The sequence below is a fragment of the Triticum aestivum genome, chromosome 1B (genome assembly GCF_018294505.1).
Source record: "Triticum aestivum cultivar Chinese Spring chromosome 1B, IWGSC CS RefSeq v2.1, whole genome shotgun sequence".
NCBI classification, from domain to species: domain Eukaryota; kingdom Viridiplantae; phylum Streptophyta; class Magnoliopsida; order Poales; family Poaceae; genus Triticum; species Triticum aestivum.
Window position 1 is genome coordinate 334,408,361 of NC_057795.1, and position 18,052 is coordinate 334,426,412.

Sequence of the window (18,052 nt, forward strand, 5' to 3'; positions counted from 1 at the left end):
CTCGCTTATTACGTGCCACTTATTACTAAGCCTTTTGTCCCAAACAAGTTGGGGTAGGCTAGATATGAAACCATTTCACGAGGACTTCCGAGGAGGTCACCCATCCTAGTACTACTCTCGCCCAAATGGGTTTCATACCCAAAGGACTGGCTAGTTTTACGTTGGCTCGCCAAGCCTATCACAACCCTTAGATATGTAACCCTTTCACGAGGACTTCCCAGGAGGTCACCCATCCTAGTACTACTCTTGCTCAAATGGGTTTCATACCCATGGGACTGGTTAGTTTTTACGTTGGCTCGCCAAGCCTATCACAACCCTCCTCCTTTACTCGGGCTTGGGACCGGCTATGCCTAGAAGACATAGGCGGAGTTTCCTATATAATGCAAGGATAGACACACAAATTCGCAGTTGTCTCACCACATGCCTGGCCAGCAGAGCCGTGGTCCGTCTCCATGTCCCGTGCATACTGCACACCTCACCGCTATTAGCCTATTACCGCGTCGAGCCTCTGCTGTCAAGTCGAGTCTCAAGGGTCGGAAACCCACACCACTCAACCCCTACTGCAGAGTACCACTGATCATCACTGACCGATGATGAGTTTCACTTTTTTATCGGACCACCGGGCTCCAGTCCAAACCATGTGTCTCTCGCTTTTCCCGTTCAATAGGCTTCGACTCTCTGATGATTGGGGAGGTAGCTCAGGCTTTCAAGGAGAGGATCATTAAGGAGGGCCCTTGGGAGGAAGGAGGGGATGCGGACAATGTGTGGATGAAGATGGCGACTTGCATTCGTAAGGTGGCCTCGAAGGAGTTTGGAGTGTCCAGGGGAAGGAGAAGCGAAGATAAGGATACCTGGTGGTGGAATGATGATGTCCAGAAGGCGATTAAAGAGAAGAAAGTTTGTTTCAGACGCCTATACATGGAAAGGAGTGCAGACAACATAGAGAAGTACAAGATGGCGAAGAAGGCTGCAAAGCGAGCTGTCAGTGAAGCAAGGGGTCAGGCGTATGAGGACCTCTACCAATGGTTAGGCACGAAAGAAGGCGAAAGGGACATCTATAATATGGCCAAGATCCGAGGGAGGAAGACGAAGGATATTGGCCAAGTCAAATGCATCAAGGACGGAGCAGACCAACTCTTGGTGAAGGACAAGGAGATTAAGCATAGATGGCGGGAGTACTTCGACAAGTTGTTCAATGGGGAGAATGAGAGTTCTACCATTGAATGACGACTCCTTTGATGAGACCTCTGTTGGAAAAGGCAGTGCCTAGGAGGCGCTTAGGCACGCCTAGGGGCTAGGCAATGGCCGAACGCCTCGCCTAGGGCATAAGCAGAAGTCTAGGCAGAGCAAGTAAGAAATTGTCTACCCAAGCCAAAAATCAAGCATATTATACTGATATGCCAAAAAAGCCATATTTCAATCGTAGTAGCTGGTAGTTAACATACTTATATGCCTTGAATTAATAAAATACATATATAATAACCACATATACACCCTGATAGTAAAAATTATATAACCTCCTAGGCTGTGCCTAGGGTGCCTAAGCACCGCCTAGGCACTAGGCGAAGGCCAACCGCCTCGCTTACGCCTACCGTTTTTTCCAACCAACATGCGTTTTGTGCGACGAATCCAGGAGTCTGAGGTCAAGGAGGCTTTAAAAAGGATGAAAGGAGGCAAAGCGATGGACCCTGATTGTATCCCCATCGAGGTGTGGAAAGGCCTCTGGGACATAGCGATAGTGTGGCTAACCAAGCTTTTCAACCTCATTTTTCGAGCAAACAAGATGCCAGAAGAATGGAGACGGAGTATATTAGTACCAATCTTCAAGAACAAAGGGGATGTTCAGAGTTATACTAATTACCGTGGAATTAAGCTGATGAGCCATACAATGAAGCTATGGGAGAGAGTCATTGAGCACCGCTTAAGAAGAATGACAAGCGTGACCAAAAATAAGTTTGGTTTCATGCCTAGGAGGTCGACCATGGAAGCCATTTTCTTGGTACGACAACTTATGGAGAGATACAGGGGTGCATATGGTGTTCATTGACTTGGAGAAGGCCTATGATAAGATACCGCGGAGTGTCATGTGGTGGGCCTTGGAGAAACACAAAGTACCAGCAAAGTACATTACCCTCATCAAGGACATGTACGATAATGTTGTGACAAGTGTTCGAACAAGTGATGTCGACACTGATGACTTCCCGATTAAGGTAGGACTACATCAGGGGTCAACTTTGAGCCCTTATCTTTTTGCCTTGGTGATGGATGAGGTCACAAGGGATATACAAGGAGATATCCCATGGTATATGCTCTTTGCGGATGATGTGGTGCTAGTTGACGATAGTCGGACGGGGGTAAATAGGAAGTTAAGAGTTATGGAGACAAACCTTGGAATCAAAAGGGTTTAGGCTTAGTAGAACTAAAACCGAGTACATGATGTGCGGTTTCAGTACTACTAGGTGTGAGGAGGAGGAGGTTAGCCTTGATGGGCAGGTGGTGCCTCAGAAGGACACCTTTCGGTATTTGGGGTCAATGCTGCAGGAGGATGGGGGTATTGATGAAGATGTGAACCATCGAATCAAAGCCGGATGGATGAAGTGGCGCCAAGCTTTTGGCGTTCTTTGTGATAAGAGAGTGCCACAAAAACTAAAAGGCAAGTTCTACAGGACGGCGGTTCGACCTGCAATGTTGTATGGCGCTGACTGTTGGCCGACTAAAAGGCGACAGGTTCAACAGTTAGGTGTGGCGGAGATGCGTATGTTGAGATGAATGTGTGGCCACACGAGGAAGGATCTAGTCCAGAATGATGATATATGAGATAGAGTTGGGGTAGCACCAATTGAAGAGAAGCTTGTCCAACATCGTCTGAGATGGTTTGGGCATATTCAGCATAGGCCTCCAGAAGCTCCAGTGCATAGCAGACGGCTAAAACGTGCGAAGAATGTCAAGAGAGGTCAAGGTAGACCGAATTTGACATGGGAGGAGTCCGTTAAGAGAGACCTGAAGGATTGGAGTATCGCCGAAGAACTAGCTATGGACAGGGGTGTGTGGAAGCTTGCTATCCATGTGCCAGAGCCATGAGTTGGTCGCGAGATCTTATGGGTTTCACCTCTAGCCTACCCCAACTTGTTTGGGATTAAGGGCATCTCCAGCCGCGCCCCCAACAGGCCCCCCCAGGCCACTTTTTCGGCGCCGGCGCCGAAAAAACGTCCCAGTCGCGCCCCCAGGACGCCGAAAATCGCCGGTTCGGACCTTTTTTCCGCCCGGCGGTCACAGGCCGAACCCGGTGCGCTGGGGAGCCGTTGGGGGCTCCGGCGCTAGGGAAAAGCATGCCTGGCCCACATCGACAGGGGAAAAGTCAAGGTTTTCTTCCCCCGACTCGCCTCGCACCCTCCGCGCCCTCGGCCACCACTAGCTATATCCCGGCGACGGCCGCCGGCCTACTCCGCTAGATAGCCATTCCCCGCCGGAAAATAGCAGCGCTTCGCCGCGACAGCCCCTCCGGCAGCAGCTGGGCGTTTCCGGACGCCGTTTCCGGCCGCGGAGGCGCGGTTTAACGGCGGGTACACGCCCACCGAGCGCAAGGTGTTCGGCGTTTTGACTGTCTCGGCGATGGACTCGGATGAGGAGGAAGAGCTCGCCGCGCTGCTGGAGGAGGAAGCCGCGGCCGACGTCCAGGAAGAAGAGCATCTGATGGTGCTCGCCGCCCTCGCCCAGCTGCTGGCGAGCAATGAAAAGCCGCGTCGAGGTGGCTCGGCGCCGGGGCGGGTGAAAGCAAAGAACCGGCATCGTCTGCAAGGCTACTGCATGCTCTACTCCGACTACTTCGCCGATGCTCCACTTCATGGCGAGAGAACATTTCGGCGCCGTTATCGGATGAGCCGAAAGCTCTTCCTCAGGATTGTGAATTCCATCCGGGAGTTCGACAACTACTTCAAGTGCAAGATGGATTGCACTGGCGCTCTTGGATTCACCTCCATCCAGAAGTGCACGACAGCGATGAGGATGCTTGCATATGGAGCTCCCAGTGATTCACTCGACGACTATGGGCGCATGGCCGAGTCCACCAGCATAGAGTGTTTCTACAAGTTCTGTCGGGCAGTGGTGGCAGTGTTTGGGCCACAATACTTGAGAACACCCAATGCGGAAGACACTGCTCGGATCCTAGCCCAGAATGCAGCAAGAGGATTTCCTGGGATGCTTGGAAGCATCGACTGCATGCATTGGAAATGGAAGAACTGCCCATTTGGTTGGCAGGGGATGTACAAAGGCGCCAAAGGCGGTTGCAGTGTGGTGCTTGAGGCGGTAGCCACACAGGACCTCTGGATTTGGCACTCCTTCTTTGGTATGCCAGGAACTCACAATGACATCAACGTGCTGCAGTGCTCTCCTGTTTTTGCCAAGCTCGTTGAGGGCCATTCTCCTCCGGTGAACTTCGAGATCAATGGGCACCAATACAACAAGGGGTACTATCTAGCTGACGGCATCTATCCGAGATGGTCGACATTTGTGAAGACGATCTCAAACCCTGTGGCAGGAGGCAAGAACGCCTGGTTTGCGAAGCTTCAGGAGGCTTGCAGGAAGGATGTCGAGCGGGCATTTGGTGTGCTCCAATCTCGATTCGCTGTTGTTCGGTACCCCGCTCAGACCTGGTCGAAAGATCAAATGTGGGAGATCATGACTTGCTGTGTCATCTTGCACAACATGATCATCGAGAGCGAGCAAGAAGACCCAGTGTTTGACACTGAACCATACTACAGGCAGGGTCCTCTAGCCGAAGTTGATCACCAGCTACCGGCAACTTGGACTGCCTATCTCAGTATGCGTCAGGAGATCCGAGACCCACAGGTGCATCATCAACTGCAGAAAGATCTGATTGAGCACCTATGGAGGCTCAAGGGGGACGCCGCGTGATGAAATACGAGTTTTTATTTGTTGAACTATATAATTTGTATTGAACTATTTGTTGTTGTAGTATTTTGTTGAAGTATTTGATTTTTCTGTGATGAAATATGTGATAAGGAATAATTGTGTTGATAATTGAACGCCGAGACAAGGCGAAACCACGCCGAATATGGGCCTATTCTCGCCCATATGGGCCGTTTATTCGCCGAAATTGGGCTGCAAAGTGGGCCAATTTCGGCGCCTGGGGGCGACGACTGGGCGCGAAACCGCCCCCAGCGCCGAGTGTATCGCCGGCTCGCCCCCAGGGAGCGTTTTTTATGCGTCCTGGGGGGGCCAACGGCTGGAGATGCCCTAAAGGCTTTGTTGTTGTTGTTTGTAGACACACGATGTAACCTACGCCACCATAATAGCACAGGCACACTGGGGGAGCCGGTGGCGTGTGCCGGTGCTCGGGTGGCCGGTGCGCGGTATTGTGATGGTGTCACGGGAAGGAGCGCCCGTAGTCAGGCCCTGGGGATGTAGCTGAGTTTGGTGAACCTCGTTAACAAATCTCGGTGTCGTGCCTCGTGTGATTGTTTGGTCCTTGGATGATTGACGACGTGCCTCAGATTATTCTAACAACAAATCCAAATATGAAGATATGCAAGCATAGCCCAGTCCAGCGGGGTAGTTCCTATTCCTTGTGCTGTCTCCTACGGAGCTTGGCTGGGTAAGTGCATGATCATGACAGCGTCTGCATCACTATTTATCCTTTCTTAAAAGCTTTGATCAATGATCATAGTGGAATCAAGGGTACAGAGTCAAGATGGAATTCTACCCTAAGCCTATGATTCTTAAAGCCCGCATGGAAGCCCAGTTTTGATCCTAATACAGGTGTAAGTTACAGGCCTATGAATAAATTAGCTCAGACCTTTCAAAATTCGTTTGGATCCCCTGTTTTGGTCCAACCCCAGTATGTCGTATTCCTAGACGCCCGGAAAGTAATAATTTGGTAGGTTGGTTCGGATTTCAGTAGAACAAATATCATGTCAGAGTGAGACACGACCACCGACCACCACACGCGGGGTGATGCCGGCCGCCACGAGCTCTCCTCCTTAGTTGCTTCTCCAGCTTGTCAATGGCTCCACGCGCTCCTAATTGGTCTAACACCACCCTTCCCCTTGCCCTCACCGGCGGCACCGAGCTGCTCCTCCACCCTTCCTCTGTTGCCGTACGAGCCTCCTTCACTGCCCGCCTCCTCTACTCGCCTGATCTGCTCATGTCTTCTCTATCCACGCCTCTCACGGACAACTCCCTCCACGGCTTCTCCATGCTTGGCCTCCCCAGCAAGATCTGCAGTATTATAATTGTCAGATGTGCTACTCAATTGAGCATCTTGATCGCTTGTGATATTAAGATTTTAGGTTACCAAATTTGTGATTCAGATGTTGGAGCTATTGTTAGGTTGAGTTTTGGTGTGTTCAGAGCACACACCAGATTATGTTTGTGTGTTGAATACTGAAACTTCAATTCATCTCCCTGTTCCTGTAATCATGTCTGAGCTCACTTAGTTCTGTTTTTAGCTCAGGATTCCCAGCAAGCAAACTAAATACCTTTTATCCAAACAACATTTACAAGGGAAAGAAATACGAATATATACACTGGTTTTATTGGTGCTCAGTAGAATACTGGGGTATGTGATTTACAGGTTTGCAACTTTACATGGTTTCTCAAACAGAGTAACCGGATAGCTCTTTTCCTTAAAGATATTAATTGTAAATTCATAATAGAACCAAGGGTACAGAGTCAAGATATAATTCTTCCATAAGGCTATGATCCTCAACTGGATAACCCTTTTCCTTAAAGATGAGCACTACGCTGATTTCCGAATAGGAAACGTGGTAATATGAAGATTTTTCTTTCTTTTGTTAACAGCAAGTAACTAGGCATATGAGAAATTCAGTTGTTGTAATAATCCTGTTAATGTTCCTTTTTCTGCTTCATTAACAGCTAGACAATGTCTCTGCTGGGTCAACTGAATGGAAGGGTCTCATGAAAGATTATTGGGAACGATTCAGCAAATATTGCGGAGATGCTAGTCAGTGGGATGTCAGAAAGGTATGTTTTTTGTGTGGTTCATTGGAAAATATCTGTACCTGTTATGGCGCTGCTAGAAGGAGGGTGCGAGAGGGCCGGCCGGGGGCCTTTCTGCCCACGGCCGGACAAGAGGGAAGGGATTTCCTTCTTAATTCTTGCTTGATTAGATTGATACATCTCCTCTCTTTATATAGAGAGGTTTACTTGACTCCCAAGCAAGGCTTACTTGCCCCCTAAGCAAGCGACCCTTATCTCTAATTAACCCTAAGACTAACGGGCCCATTAGACCCATTACGTACTCTAACACTACACCCCACCTGGACATGCAGTTTGTCCTCGAGCTGCAGCCTAACCAACTTATAACCATGACTCGACGCAACAGAAGCCTAACACCTAAAAATAAGCCTTTTACATCTCGGCTTGTTTTATTATTCTCAACCTGAAATGGACTGGGATGCTTTATTTTGGACCCCTTAACCAAAAGTGGACATCATCCGCACGTCGGACGTGCACGTGTACAGCCACCTGGATCCCATGGACACCACCTGGACAAAAGGAGTGCACGTGTATGACCACCTAGAAGTGGTCGCAAGAGTGACCAGCAGAGGCGCCCTCGCGGCGGCCGGTGGCGGAATGCAGTGGTGCTACGCGGTGCGCTGCTGTCGGTGACACCATGCCTTCTCCCTGCCGGACGGCTGTTGGTCTGCACCGCACAGGGAAGAGTGGAGGGCTTGCGATGGAGAATGACTAGGAGGGGTGCGCCCCCCCAACCGCCGATGTCGCAGACTTTGAGGTCGCTGCCCGCGGGGAAAACAGTAGGCCCGCCGCCCTTGGGGGAAACCGCATGCCCAAGATCCCCGACCCAGTGGATGAGATCGAGGTCCTCTGCGCAGCGAACGACAACTTGGAGGAGCGGCACCTGTAGACCACGTATCTCCCGCACACGCCGACGCGCTAGGAGGCCGCGCGCAGCAGCCTGCAGCCTCACCGCCGCCGACACGTGGCGGGTAGCGATCCAAGAAGGAAGCGATGACGGCGACGACGGGGACTGGACTTGGTGGAGCGGGACTCCCGCCGGCGCGGTCGATGCGGGGCCGGAGCTGACCGGCGGTGGCTGCTGCAGCTGCAGCGGCTGCTGCGGTAGCGCACCGGGCAGCGGCAGCGACTGCTGCGGCGGAGCGCCGGGCGCGGCGGAGGCCGCCAGGAGTGGCGACTGCCACTGCAGCCAGGGTTGGGCGGTGGTGGCAACGGATGGCAGCTGCAGCGGCTGCTGCAGTGGCCCGACGAGCGCGGCAAAGGCCGCCTGGTGCGGCGGCTGCCACGGCGGCGCGGGGGCGGCGATGGGCGCTGGAGGCGCGGCGGGAGCCGGCGTCGGCCACTGCGGGGCGGCGGCGGGCGGCGGCGGCAGCTGCAGCGTCCCAGTGAACGCCGCGGAGGCCCCTGGATGCGACGAGTACCACGGCAGGGCCGGCGGCCCGATGGCGGCCCGTAGGGGCTGGCCAGGTACAGCGGGATCCGCTGGACGGCTGTGACGAGGTCGTTGAGGACCCCGGTGATCTCCTCCGGGGTGTAGGCGGCGGCCGGTGGTGCGGTGGCGGCGCCGGAGGATGCGACCAGCGGCGCGGACGGGGAGGGCAGTGGCGCGGTGCAGATGGACAGCGGCGCGGTGGTGACGCTCGGCAGCAGAAGCGACGGGGTGGGCGGCGGCGAAGACATGATCGGAACTGAGCTATCTGATACCAAATTGTTATGGCGCTGCTAGAAGGAGGGCGCGAGAGGGCCGGCCGGGGGCCTTTCTGCCCACGGCCGGGCAAGAGGGAAGGGATTTCCTTCTTAATTCTTGCTTGCACTACTAGGAAAAGGCCTACTAATGGCGCACCAGTTTTGCCTACTAATGGCGCACTACTGGTGCGCCATTAGTATCACGCCACTAGTATTTTTTACTAATGGCGCACCAGTGGTGCGCCATTAGTATCTGATATACTAATGGCGCATCACATAGAAGTGCGCCATTTTTTTTCAATTTTTTTTCAGATTTTTTTTCAATTTTTTTTTTAGTTTTTTCTTAATCTCAGGTCACTATGGCTTAATCTCGGGTCAATATGCTTAAACTCAGGTCAAATCGCACTCCGTGGTCAAACTTACCGAAAGGTCACCCATCCTCACACTACTCCAGCCCAAGCACGCTTAATTTCAGAGCTCTATCCAACCCCAGCAACAGCTCACTTCACAGGCACTTGTTGATATATCTAGCGTATCAATCCTATTATACCTTGTTGATGTCTAGGACTTTGTTCATGTTCATGACTATGATGAAATTTTGAAAAATATTTCAAACTTCCCGGTCATATTACGTATCATTTTTTGAAAAACAATTCAAAACCAATTTTTTTTTCTATTACTAGTGGCGCACCACATCCATGGTGCGCCACTAGTAAATTTGAAATTTTTTGAATATTGTTGTCTCTAGATCTTGAAAGCCCCGTAACTTTTTTTCTGTTAGGTTTTTGGGGATTTTGAAAATGTTTAACGGGGTTCCCGCGGTTAAATTCGGATGTAACTTTTCGAGTAGATGATTTTTCATATAAAAAACTTTTTAATCCTTGTTCGTATGCAAAAGTTATGGCCATTTTACAAATTTCCAGAGAGATTTTGCAAATAAAGTCGAAATTCATATTTGTAAATTTTCCCAACAACTAGACCACATATCACATGGGAAACTTATTTTCTTTTATTTTTTTGACATTTTTATCATTTTCTTTTATTTTTTTAAAAACTGAAAAGGCAGTCAGGGGGGTGCATTCGGGAACTTTTGGGCCAAGTTAGTAATGGCGCATCGTGGGGTGGTGCGCCATTACTAGTTAAACTAGTAATGGCGCACCACACCCACGGTGCGCCATTACTAGTTTTGAAAAGAAAAAAAGAAAAAAAATGATTTTTTTCTGAAAAAAACTTAGTAATGGCGCACCAGTGGACAATGCGCCGTTACTAGTTAAAACTAGTAATGGCGCACTGTCCACAGGTGCGCCATTACTAACAAATTTTTTTATTTTTTTTTATTTTTTTTCAAAACTACTAATGGCGCACGGTGGTTCTGGTGCGCCATTACTATGTCAACTAGTAATGGCGCACCACACCCACGGTGTGCCATTAGTAGTTTTGAAAAAAATTAATTTTTTTTTTACTAATGGCGCACCGTGGGATGTGGTGCGCCATTAGTATTTGCACACTAATGGCGCACCAACACATGATGCGCCATTAGTATATACTAATGGCACACCACATGTCTGGTGCGCCATTAGTGGCCATATCATCTATAGCCCTTTTCCTAGTAGTGCTGATTAGATTGATACATCTCCTCTCTTTATATAGAGAGGTTTACTTGACTCCCAAGCAAGGCTTACTTGACCCCTAAGCAAGCGACCCTTATCTCTAATTAACCCTAAGACTAACGGGCCATTAGACCCATTACGTACTCTAACAGTACCCTTGCACCCAGAAGGTTTTTCATGTAAAACAACTACTTCTCGCATGTGGTTATTACTCCCAAGTTTTACTATCTCATAGTCAAACCAGCTTTTGTTTGACATATCATCTGAAACTAGCAAATTTTGCATTTCTTCCAGGGACAAATGATAAGTTGTGGGCTAAGACCATTCTCTTACATCTGCGGATACATCTTATTTTGGATGGATAGTTTGTCATTATTGCTTGAAAGGCTGCTATCACTCAACTAAAACACAGTTCTAGAGCCCTTATTCTTGTTCAAACAAAATTTTGTATGTATTACCTAATTACCCTTTTTTGCAGTGCTCGCTATAATATTTTGGGAACAGGCTTATAGATGAACAAAGTAAGATGTAACCAGCTCACTGATCCCCCAGCTAAATAGCATACTAGTCCTAGATGGGATTGTTGCACCTCCAGTAGGATGTTGAATCCCACCTGAGCTCATCTGAAGTAGCGCAAGGTTGAGGAGGCTGGCTGGGATTGAACTCTACCTTGCTGCTACAAAGTGGACAACACTTACGTTGAAGGAACTACTTCAATGTGCTGCGCTAGATATCGCTCTAGAGGCGAATATAGGCCGATATGGCAGCAGGAGTTCAATCCAAAACTCCTAGAGCACAAGATCTAGCCCAAGATCTTAGATAAAAACATCAAGTCTCTTATAGGTAGTGGGGTACATAGGCTGGTTACGAACTAAAGGTGAGGACTCTAGAACACTCTAGAAAATGTTAAGATTTAGGATTATACTCACAGCTAGAAGACCCTAGAAAACAGGGTAAGACTTGTGTGAGATCTCACATTAGGCGAGATCAATGAGATGTATTTTTTTGAAAATACATGTTTAAACATTTTCAATTTTTTGTAGGCACACATGAATGTTTGATGTACAACCTCAAAAAGTTTCAGCTCCTAATTCAACTTACATTAATAGAAACAAAAAAGACAAAATCGGATGTGAATAGCGTCAAACTACTATTCACCTAAAGCTGCCACTATTCACATTCGAATTTGTCTTTTTTGAATCTCTAAATGTACATCGAGTTTCGAGGTGATTTTTTTCCGGAGTTGTAGACATACCCCACATGGATGTTGTCAAATAATTTCAGATTTTTTCGGAATGTCTAAATATGATTTTTTTGGGGTTGATCTCACGAGCTCACATGTGAGATCTCATACAAGTCTCCCCCGAAACAGTAGCTAAAGCCAAGACAAACAAATAATTAGACTAGAGTAGAAGTACCTAGGAGTAGTCAAATGGATTTGTCTTCTGATTTCCTTTTTCTTTTCCTTCTCTCTATTGTTCCTCATCATCATCCCACCCATTGTAGATCTAGTCCTTTTGATAGATCATTGTTAGTGTAGCAAATAAGTTGCTATCTTATCATCCCGCAGTTACTTAAGTACTCCCTCCGTAAAGAAATATAAGAGCGTTTAGATCACTAGCTGACATTTGAATCACCCACCTTGTTGCAGGTAGAGAGAATGCTTGAAGAGAAATTCCGTCCTATCCTCTTTCCTGACCTTGACACCGATAGTAGGATTTGCCCTAGGTAAGGCATGCCATAATTATACTTAAATAATTTACTCCTTCCGTCCCATAATATAAGATCGTTTTTCAAGCTAACATAGCTTGAACGATCTTATATTATGGGACGGAGGGAGTATTTAATCCTGTTTAGGAAGTCTAATTTTTAATACTTGCCATTTCCCAAACGTAGATGTTTGCACAATTCGTACATATTAAGTTGGCAGGGGAAACCTAGGATGTTACCCTATTATGCAATGCATTAACCATGTTTCTTTCTTAATACTACTTAACTGTTTGCTGAATATCTGCAGTTGTTCTGAAGGAACCCTCAGATTTAAGGTTAGTAGGTATGGTGAAGGCTATTTTATAGGCTGTGATCGACATCCGAAGTGCAAGTATGATCTTGTTATCCCTACTCATGAACATTAAATGCCTTGGAGTTGGAGCTTGATCTCTGCAGTAACCCTTGTTCTCTATTGTTACAAGTTGTAATTTCCACTGCAGTTTCTTGATTATAACTGAATATCATCATTTTTTTATGGGGACACTACCAATCATACCTAATGGCTAAACTAATTATGATAGGTACATCGCTCGCACATTATCAGATGAAGATGATGAAAATGAAACTTCCGAGCAAATTCCAAGGTCTTTTGAACCTAGGTTACTTGGTGTCATGCCTGATACAAGCGAAAAGGTCTTTTCTCTTTCAGTCTGCATGGCATCTGGCTTTATTTATTTTTCAGGTAGGAAGTGTGTACAACAGTTTTGCTCGTTCTACAGGTCTTCTTGAAACAAGGTCCTTACGGTTACTACATCCAAGTTGGAGAGGATCGGAAAGGGGCATCTCAGAAAAGAGCTCCTCTTTCTGAGGTAATTAACTAATTATTACCTTTTCAAATTGTCTTTCCAGAAACTTATTGCAAATATCTAACTTTTCAGGTCAAAGATGTTGACTCTATCACTATCAAAGATGCAATTGAGCTATTGCAGTATCCAAAAATTCTGGTATTCTTTTCTATAATGTTAGATTTTTGTACGCGTTGTTCAGTTGAATCATGATGATATCTTTGCCAACAGGGAAAACATCCTGATGACGAGCATCGAGTACTTATGACACATTCTAAAGCTGGATTTAGTATCCGGCACAGGGGAACGCTTGCTCCAGTGCCAAAGGTACGTGTTGGTGTTGTTAAATACCAGAAACCATACGAAATGAGATTCTGTTGTTGGCGTCATTGTTGTCAACTGGTTAGGAAGAAACTTTAATAGAAATCATACGCAGTTACAATTGTACAGTTCTCAATTTGGATGTTCTCATTGCAAGTCTAACAATGCCTTGAAAATGGCTGATTACAGACTCAAGACCCAAAGAAGATTACGCTCGAGCATGCACTGAAGTTTCTGACGGGTAAAAATGCCAAACATAATGGTCGACCAAAGGGGAAAACTAACAAAAATGCAGAACCCATCGAATGGCATTAAGTGATCAGCTGCCACAAATCCAACGTGGAAACTTGCACACGCCCAAAACCACGAAGGTCAATGTCAAGCTCAAGCATGTCCACAAAATTCAGAGTGGGTCAGGGATAAGAATGAGCAGTATTTATTCAAGTGGTCATGTGCCTCAATTCCCAGTAATGCTTTTTGATGATGATGGGTCTGCATGCGCGACAGGACAATTGGTCAAGTAAGCATATAAAACATGTGCTCAGATGCTCATGCCTTCTGAGTTGTATTTCTTGCCGGATTTCTCCGTACTACGAGGATATATACGGCAGACGAGTAACATCTCTCATTCTTTTACGGGGTCACCGTCAGCAGCTGTATAGAGAACATAGATCATATTGCCAAATAATGTAAAATTAAAAAGAGTTTTGGTGGTTTGATTTAAAGGTCACTGATTGTTGGTTGCAATGAACTTGCATGTTCTTGGGCAAAGTAGTCGAGTGCTCACCGCATTTGATGCCAACCAGTGACATGATAGCACTTGAATCACCACGTCTATATCTTGTCACATCGTTGCATCCTTTCCATGGTTGTTGGATTGTACTACAAGGTTAATCACTCCACTCTGCCCTTATTTAAAGTTCGAAGGAGAACTGGTGCTTCAACAACAAAGCGAAATGAACATTATCTGGACTGAAGAGAAACATATCCATGTATACCATACTAGTCCAGTCATCTCTGCAAGTTCATGCACACTGTCTTCTCCATGGTTGTGAGATTGAGCAGCCCCAGTGTAGTAGTAGAACGCACTTCATGTCTACTATGCAAGGTGGTTGGAGGAAGAAAATTATGTATTTCTTATGCAAAGGTAAAACTATGGCAATTGCAAATATGTCTTCATCTAACTATGATTTCTGTAATTTCAACAAACTAGTAAACATGTCCGTGCGTTGCAACGGGAGAAAACAAAAAACATCTCACACTGCTAATACACCCCCCCCCCCCCCCCCCACACACACACACAGGTCCACTTCCTCCATTCTAACATCGCATCCCACCCATGGCGCCACTTATCCTCCTTTTTACGGTGGCCACGGTGTTCACTAGATCACACGCGTCCGAACATGAGGCGACGAGCTCGGTCACCGCATGACACACCTGTCATTGAGCTGAAAAAGAAGAAGAAGAAGAAGAAGAAGAAGAAGAAGTGAATGTTTAAAACTCAACAAATCCGATCTCGTCAAGCAGGATGTGAGGGCCGCCCTCCGCTAGCTACTTCCTAGCACAATGCACGTGCTTCGCTATGGAGAAAATGCCGGTAGCCATGAATCAGGGTTGGCCTAGTCTATGAACTTTGAAGATTATTGATCAATTGAGGGTAGGGTTCATGGGACGCCACTTCGAGACATGGGTTGTGTGCGATGAACGAATAAACTATGGGCAATGTGTGCATATTTATCAGAAATGAACACATCTACTCCCCCATGTCGGAAAGTGAACTTCCCATGTGGCTAAAATTGAATTAACAGAACACAAAATATATAATCTAGAGATGATAATTAAAGCAATACTGGAGATCATAAATAAAGGTGAAGTACTTTTTTCCTCCAAGTTATTTGTCTCGCCTAATAATTTTATTATATCCTAAAGTGGTACCTAATGGAAGAAATGCTATTACAAAATTGAGTTTTCTTGATTCTTCTTGCAAGTAAATAGCATTGAAAAAAAGATATTGACATGACAATTGTGAATTGTGACCCTCGAATTGTTTAATATACCATTAGTGGGAGGAAGAGGAACACGTTTCATATTCAACATATGGACCCACAAGATAAAAATAAATCATTACGCATACCCAAAATTCATATCACATGTAGTTACTTTCAAGTCTGAGTGGATTAGCAAGAGCAGGTTCGAATGCTGCTCGAGTAGTAACTTATGTAAGGGATGAAACACAAATACTATGTAAAACTCAAAGAATTATTTGATATCTTCATGCAACAGGAATTTACAAATTCCATATCCGTGTATCTGAATCTTGCCTAATTGTGAGTGAAACAATTTAATTAAATTTCACAAATTAGTGGTCATGTATTTGTCCTTCAAAATTTACATTGTGTACAAGCGATGAATCCAATGTGTGACCGGGATCACACTTGCCATTTAAAAAAATTGACATATCTTTACAGAATGATTGACTGTAGTTGTATCCTGCTGTCGCATGTCCCGTCACTTGGTGTGCGCCTTGGGGGTTATGGCCCGCTTCACGAAGGCAATCGAGGCGCTCCGGAAAGATTTATGCTCATCATCAGGATCAAACAAGCTCATTTAGTCCTTGTGCTTAGCTTGGCTTGTTCATGTTCCTTGGGGCTCTTGTTTGGCCTTATTTGTGCTTTACTTGTGTAGTTGCCATCCTCAACAGGGTTGGTAGTTGTTTTTTTACCTTTGTATGATGCATGGTTGGTGCTTTATCTATAAGGAGAAAAGAAAAACTATTTGATAAAAAAACTCATTAGCATGTATCACACTCTGAGAATAAGTAGTTGTCATGTGTTGCTATCTACTTACGATTAATTTTGTATTTAGGAAAAAAATAGGTAAAGCCCTTTTTTTTGACGGGAAGGTATACTTTATTAGCTCAAATAACGGTTACATCATCCGCTAGGAATTTAACAAGAAAATTAGGAGGTGCATCTGCCCAAACATGAGGATCGTTTGCACACCCCCACTTTGCCAGCTCGTGAGCTACTACATTTGACTCTCTAAAGCAATGCTCAATAGTAACCTTCCCAAAATCACCCAAGATATTTCGACAATCATCTAACAAAGGCGCCGCAACCATTGAATGGCCTTCGTTTAGCTTTATTGCATTCACCACAACACTGTTATCCATTTTTACCATCAACTTAGCACATCTCACACTTAGGGCTAATTTTAAACCTTCAAACAGTGCCGCTGTTTCTGCCGCGACAACATCAGCGGCGTGTTCAAGTCTTGCTGTTGCAGCTGTGATGAAACGACCTTTATGATCCCTGACAACCGCCCCGCATGCACCTGAATTTGTCCCAGCAAAATAGGATGCGTCCACGTTCAGAACTAGATGCCCTGGTAAGATAGATGGCCACTTGTTTAATTTAGCAACAGTCGGACCTTTTCCTACAGCACGAGCGTAGTTGAGGGCAAGCGCCAAGATCGCAGGTGCTGTCCTCTCCGGCGTTTGCAGCTCCTCCCCTTTGACGAATTCTCTCCGCTGCCACCACAGATACCAGCATGTTGTGGCTATCATCTCCGATAGCTCAACCTGACCAGTGTACGCCTTCTGATAAGCTTCATCGCATAATAAGAAATTGATAACAGACGCACCAGGCCGTTTGGGATGCACTCGGACTCAGGTAAAGCCCTTTTTAGTAGTAATTAGCATTTTTCTTTCTTTCTTTATGAGATGCAGTTTTTTAGTAAAAATTTAGGACATGAAGTTAGTACATGTGTCAATTCGTATTTGACGCTTCATGGCTGTTTATAAGCTTTTTATTTTGTATATGGCAAATACCCTCCTTCGTAGGAAATGGACCGGCCCATGGCCCATGTAGGTTGCATTTTCTGTACTTACAACACCAGGGTTTGTGAAGCTCCTAAAAACTTTCAACGGATTTTTTTAGTTTTTTGTTTCTTTTTTTTTTCATTTTCTATTTCCTTTTTGTTTCTTCTTATTTCAAATCCATAAATTTTTTTGAATTCACAAAAGTTTTTCAAATTCTTAAAGCTTCTAGAAGCTTCCAACTGATGTTTTTTTTTCTATTTTGGTTATATTTTTCATTTTCTAAATTCAAATCCACGATTTTTTTAAACCCATGAACCTTTTCGAGTTCGAGAATATTTTTTAATTTATGATTTTCTATATTGAGATTTTTTCAAATTTGTGGACATTTTGGGAATTGCAAACAATTTTCAAAATTGTGATTTTTTTTTCAAATATATCAACCTTTTCAAATTCATAATTTTTTAAAATTCATGAACCTTTTAAATGAGAAAATTCTAAAATTCATGATTTTTTAAACAAATTTAAGAACTCTTACAAATTTTAGAAATTTTTGAAATTCATGAACTTTTCCAAATATATGATTTTTGAAAAAAAATGAACATTTTTCTATTCCATAAAACTTTGAAATTCTATCAGAAAACTTTTAGTCGTTTTCTGAAAACCAGAATTGCTTGTTTATTTAGTGGAAAAAATAGACGAGTGTACACGGGTGAGAACGTAACTCAACGAGCGTTTGGGTCAACCCATACGAGTGTGCGTACAATGCACTGCTAAGGTAGTCGGCGCCTTAAGCGTTGTTTAATAGAGAGCAACTAACCGAAGGTTTGGGTAACCTCCAAGGATTACTTTTGGTGGCCTGGGAGCATGTCAAGTGGTGTATTCAGCTGTCACCACATGTTATGTCTTGGGCGGTCCCTCTGAATTTTGTTTTTCTGTGTTTTTCGACTTTTTAGTTTCCTCCTAGTTTTCTTAGGTTTTGAAGAGAGACAAAATGCGGGTCATTTTTTTACATGGAAAAAAGTGCTTCCACAAGAAGCACAAAT

General features: G+C 45.5%; 1 protein-coding gene across 1 annotated transcript in view; it reads left to right on the forward strand.

The window, feature by feature from the left end:
• The window catches only part of LOC123122365 (DNA topoisomerase 1), a 51,493-nt gene extending 37,499 nt beyond the window's left edge, over positions 1-13,994 (forward strand). The window contains exons 14-21 of the mRNA XM_044542559.1: positions 6,895-7,002; positions 11,965-12,041; positions 12,331-12,414; positions 12,605-12,716; positions 12,803-12,892; positions 12,962-13,027; positions 13,100-13,195; positions 13,379-13,994. Of these exons, the coding sequence (XP_044398494.1) occupies positions 6,895-7,002; positions 11,965-12,041; positions 12,331-12,414; positions 12,605-12,716; positions 12,803-12,892; positions 12,962-13,027; positions 13,100-13,195; positions 13,379-13,504 (759 nt within the window). The 3' untranslated portion in view covers positions 13,505-13,994. The remainder of the gene's footprint in view (positions 1-6,894; positions 7,003-11,964; positions 12,042-12,330; positions 12,415-12,604; positions 12,717-12,802; positions 12,893-12,961; positions 13,028-13,099; positions 13,196-13,378) is intronic.
• The last annotated feature ends 4,058 nt before the right edge of the window (positions 13,995-18,052 follow it).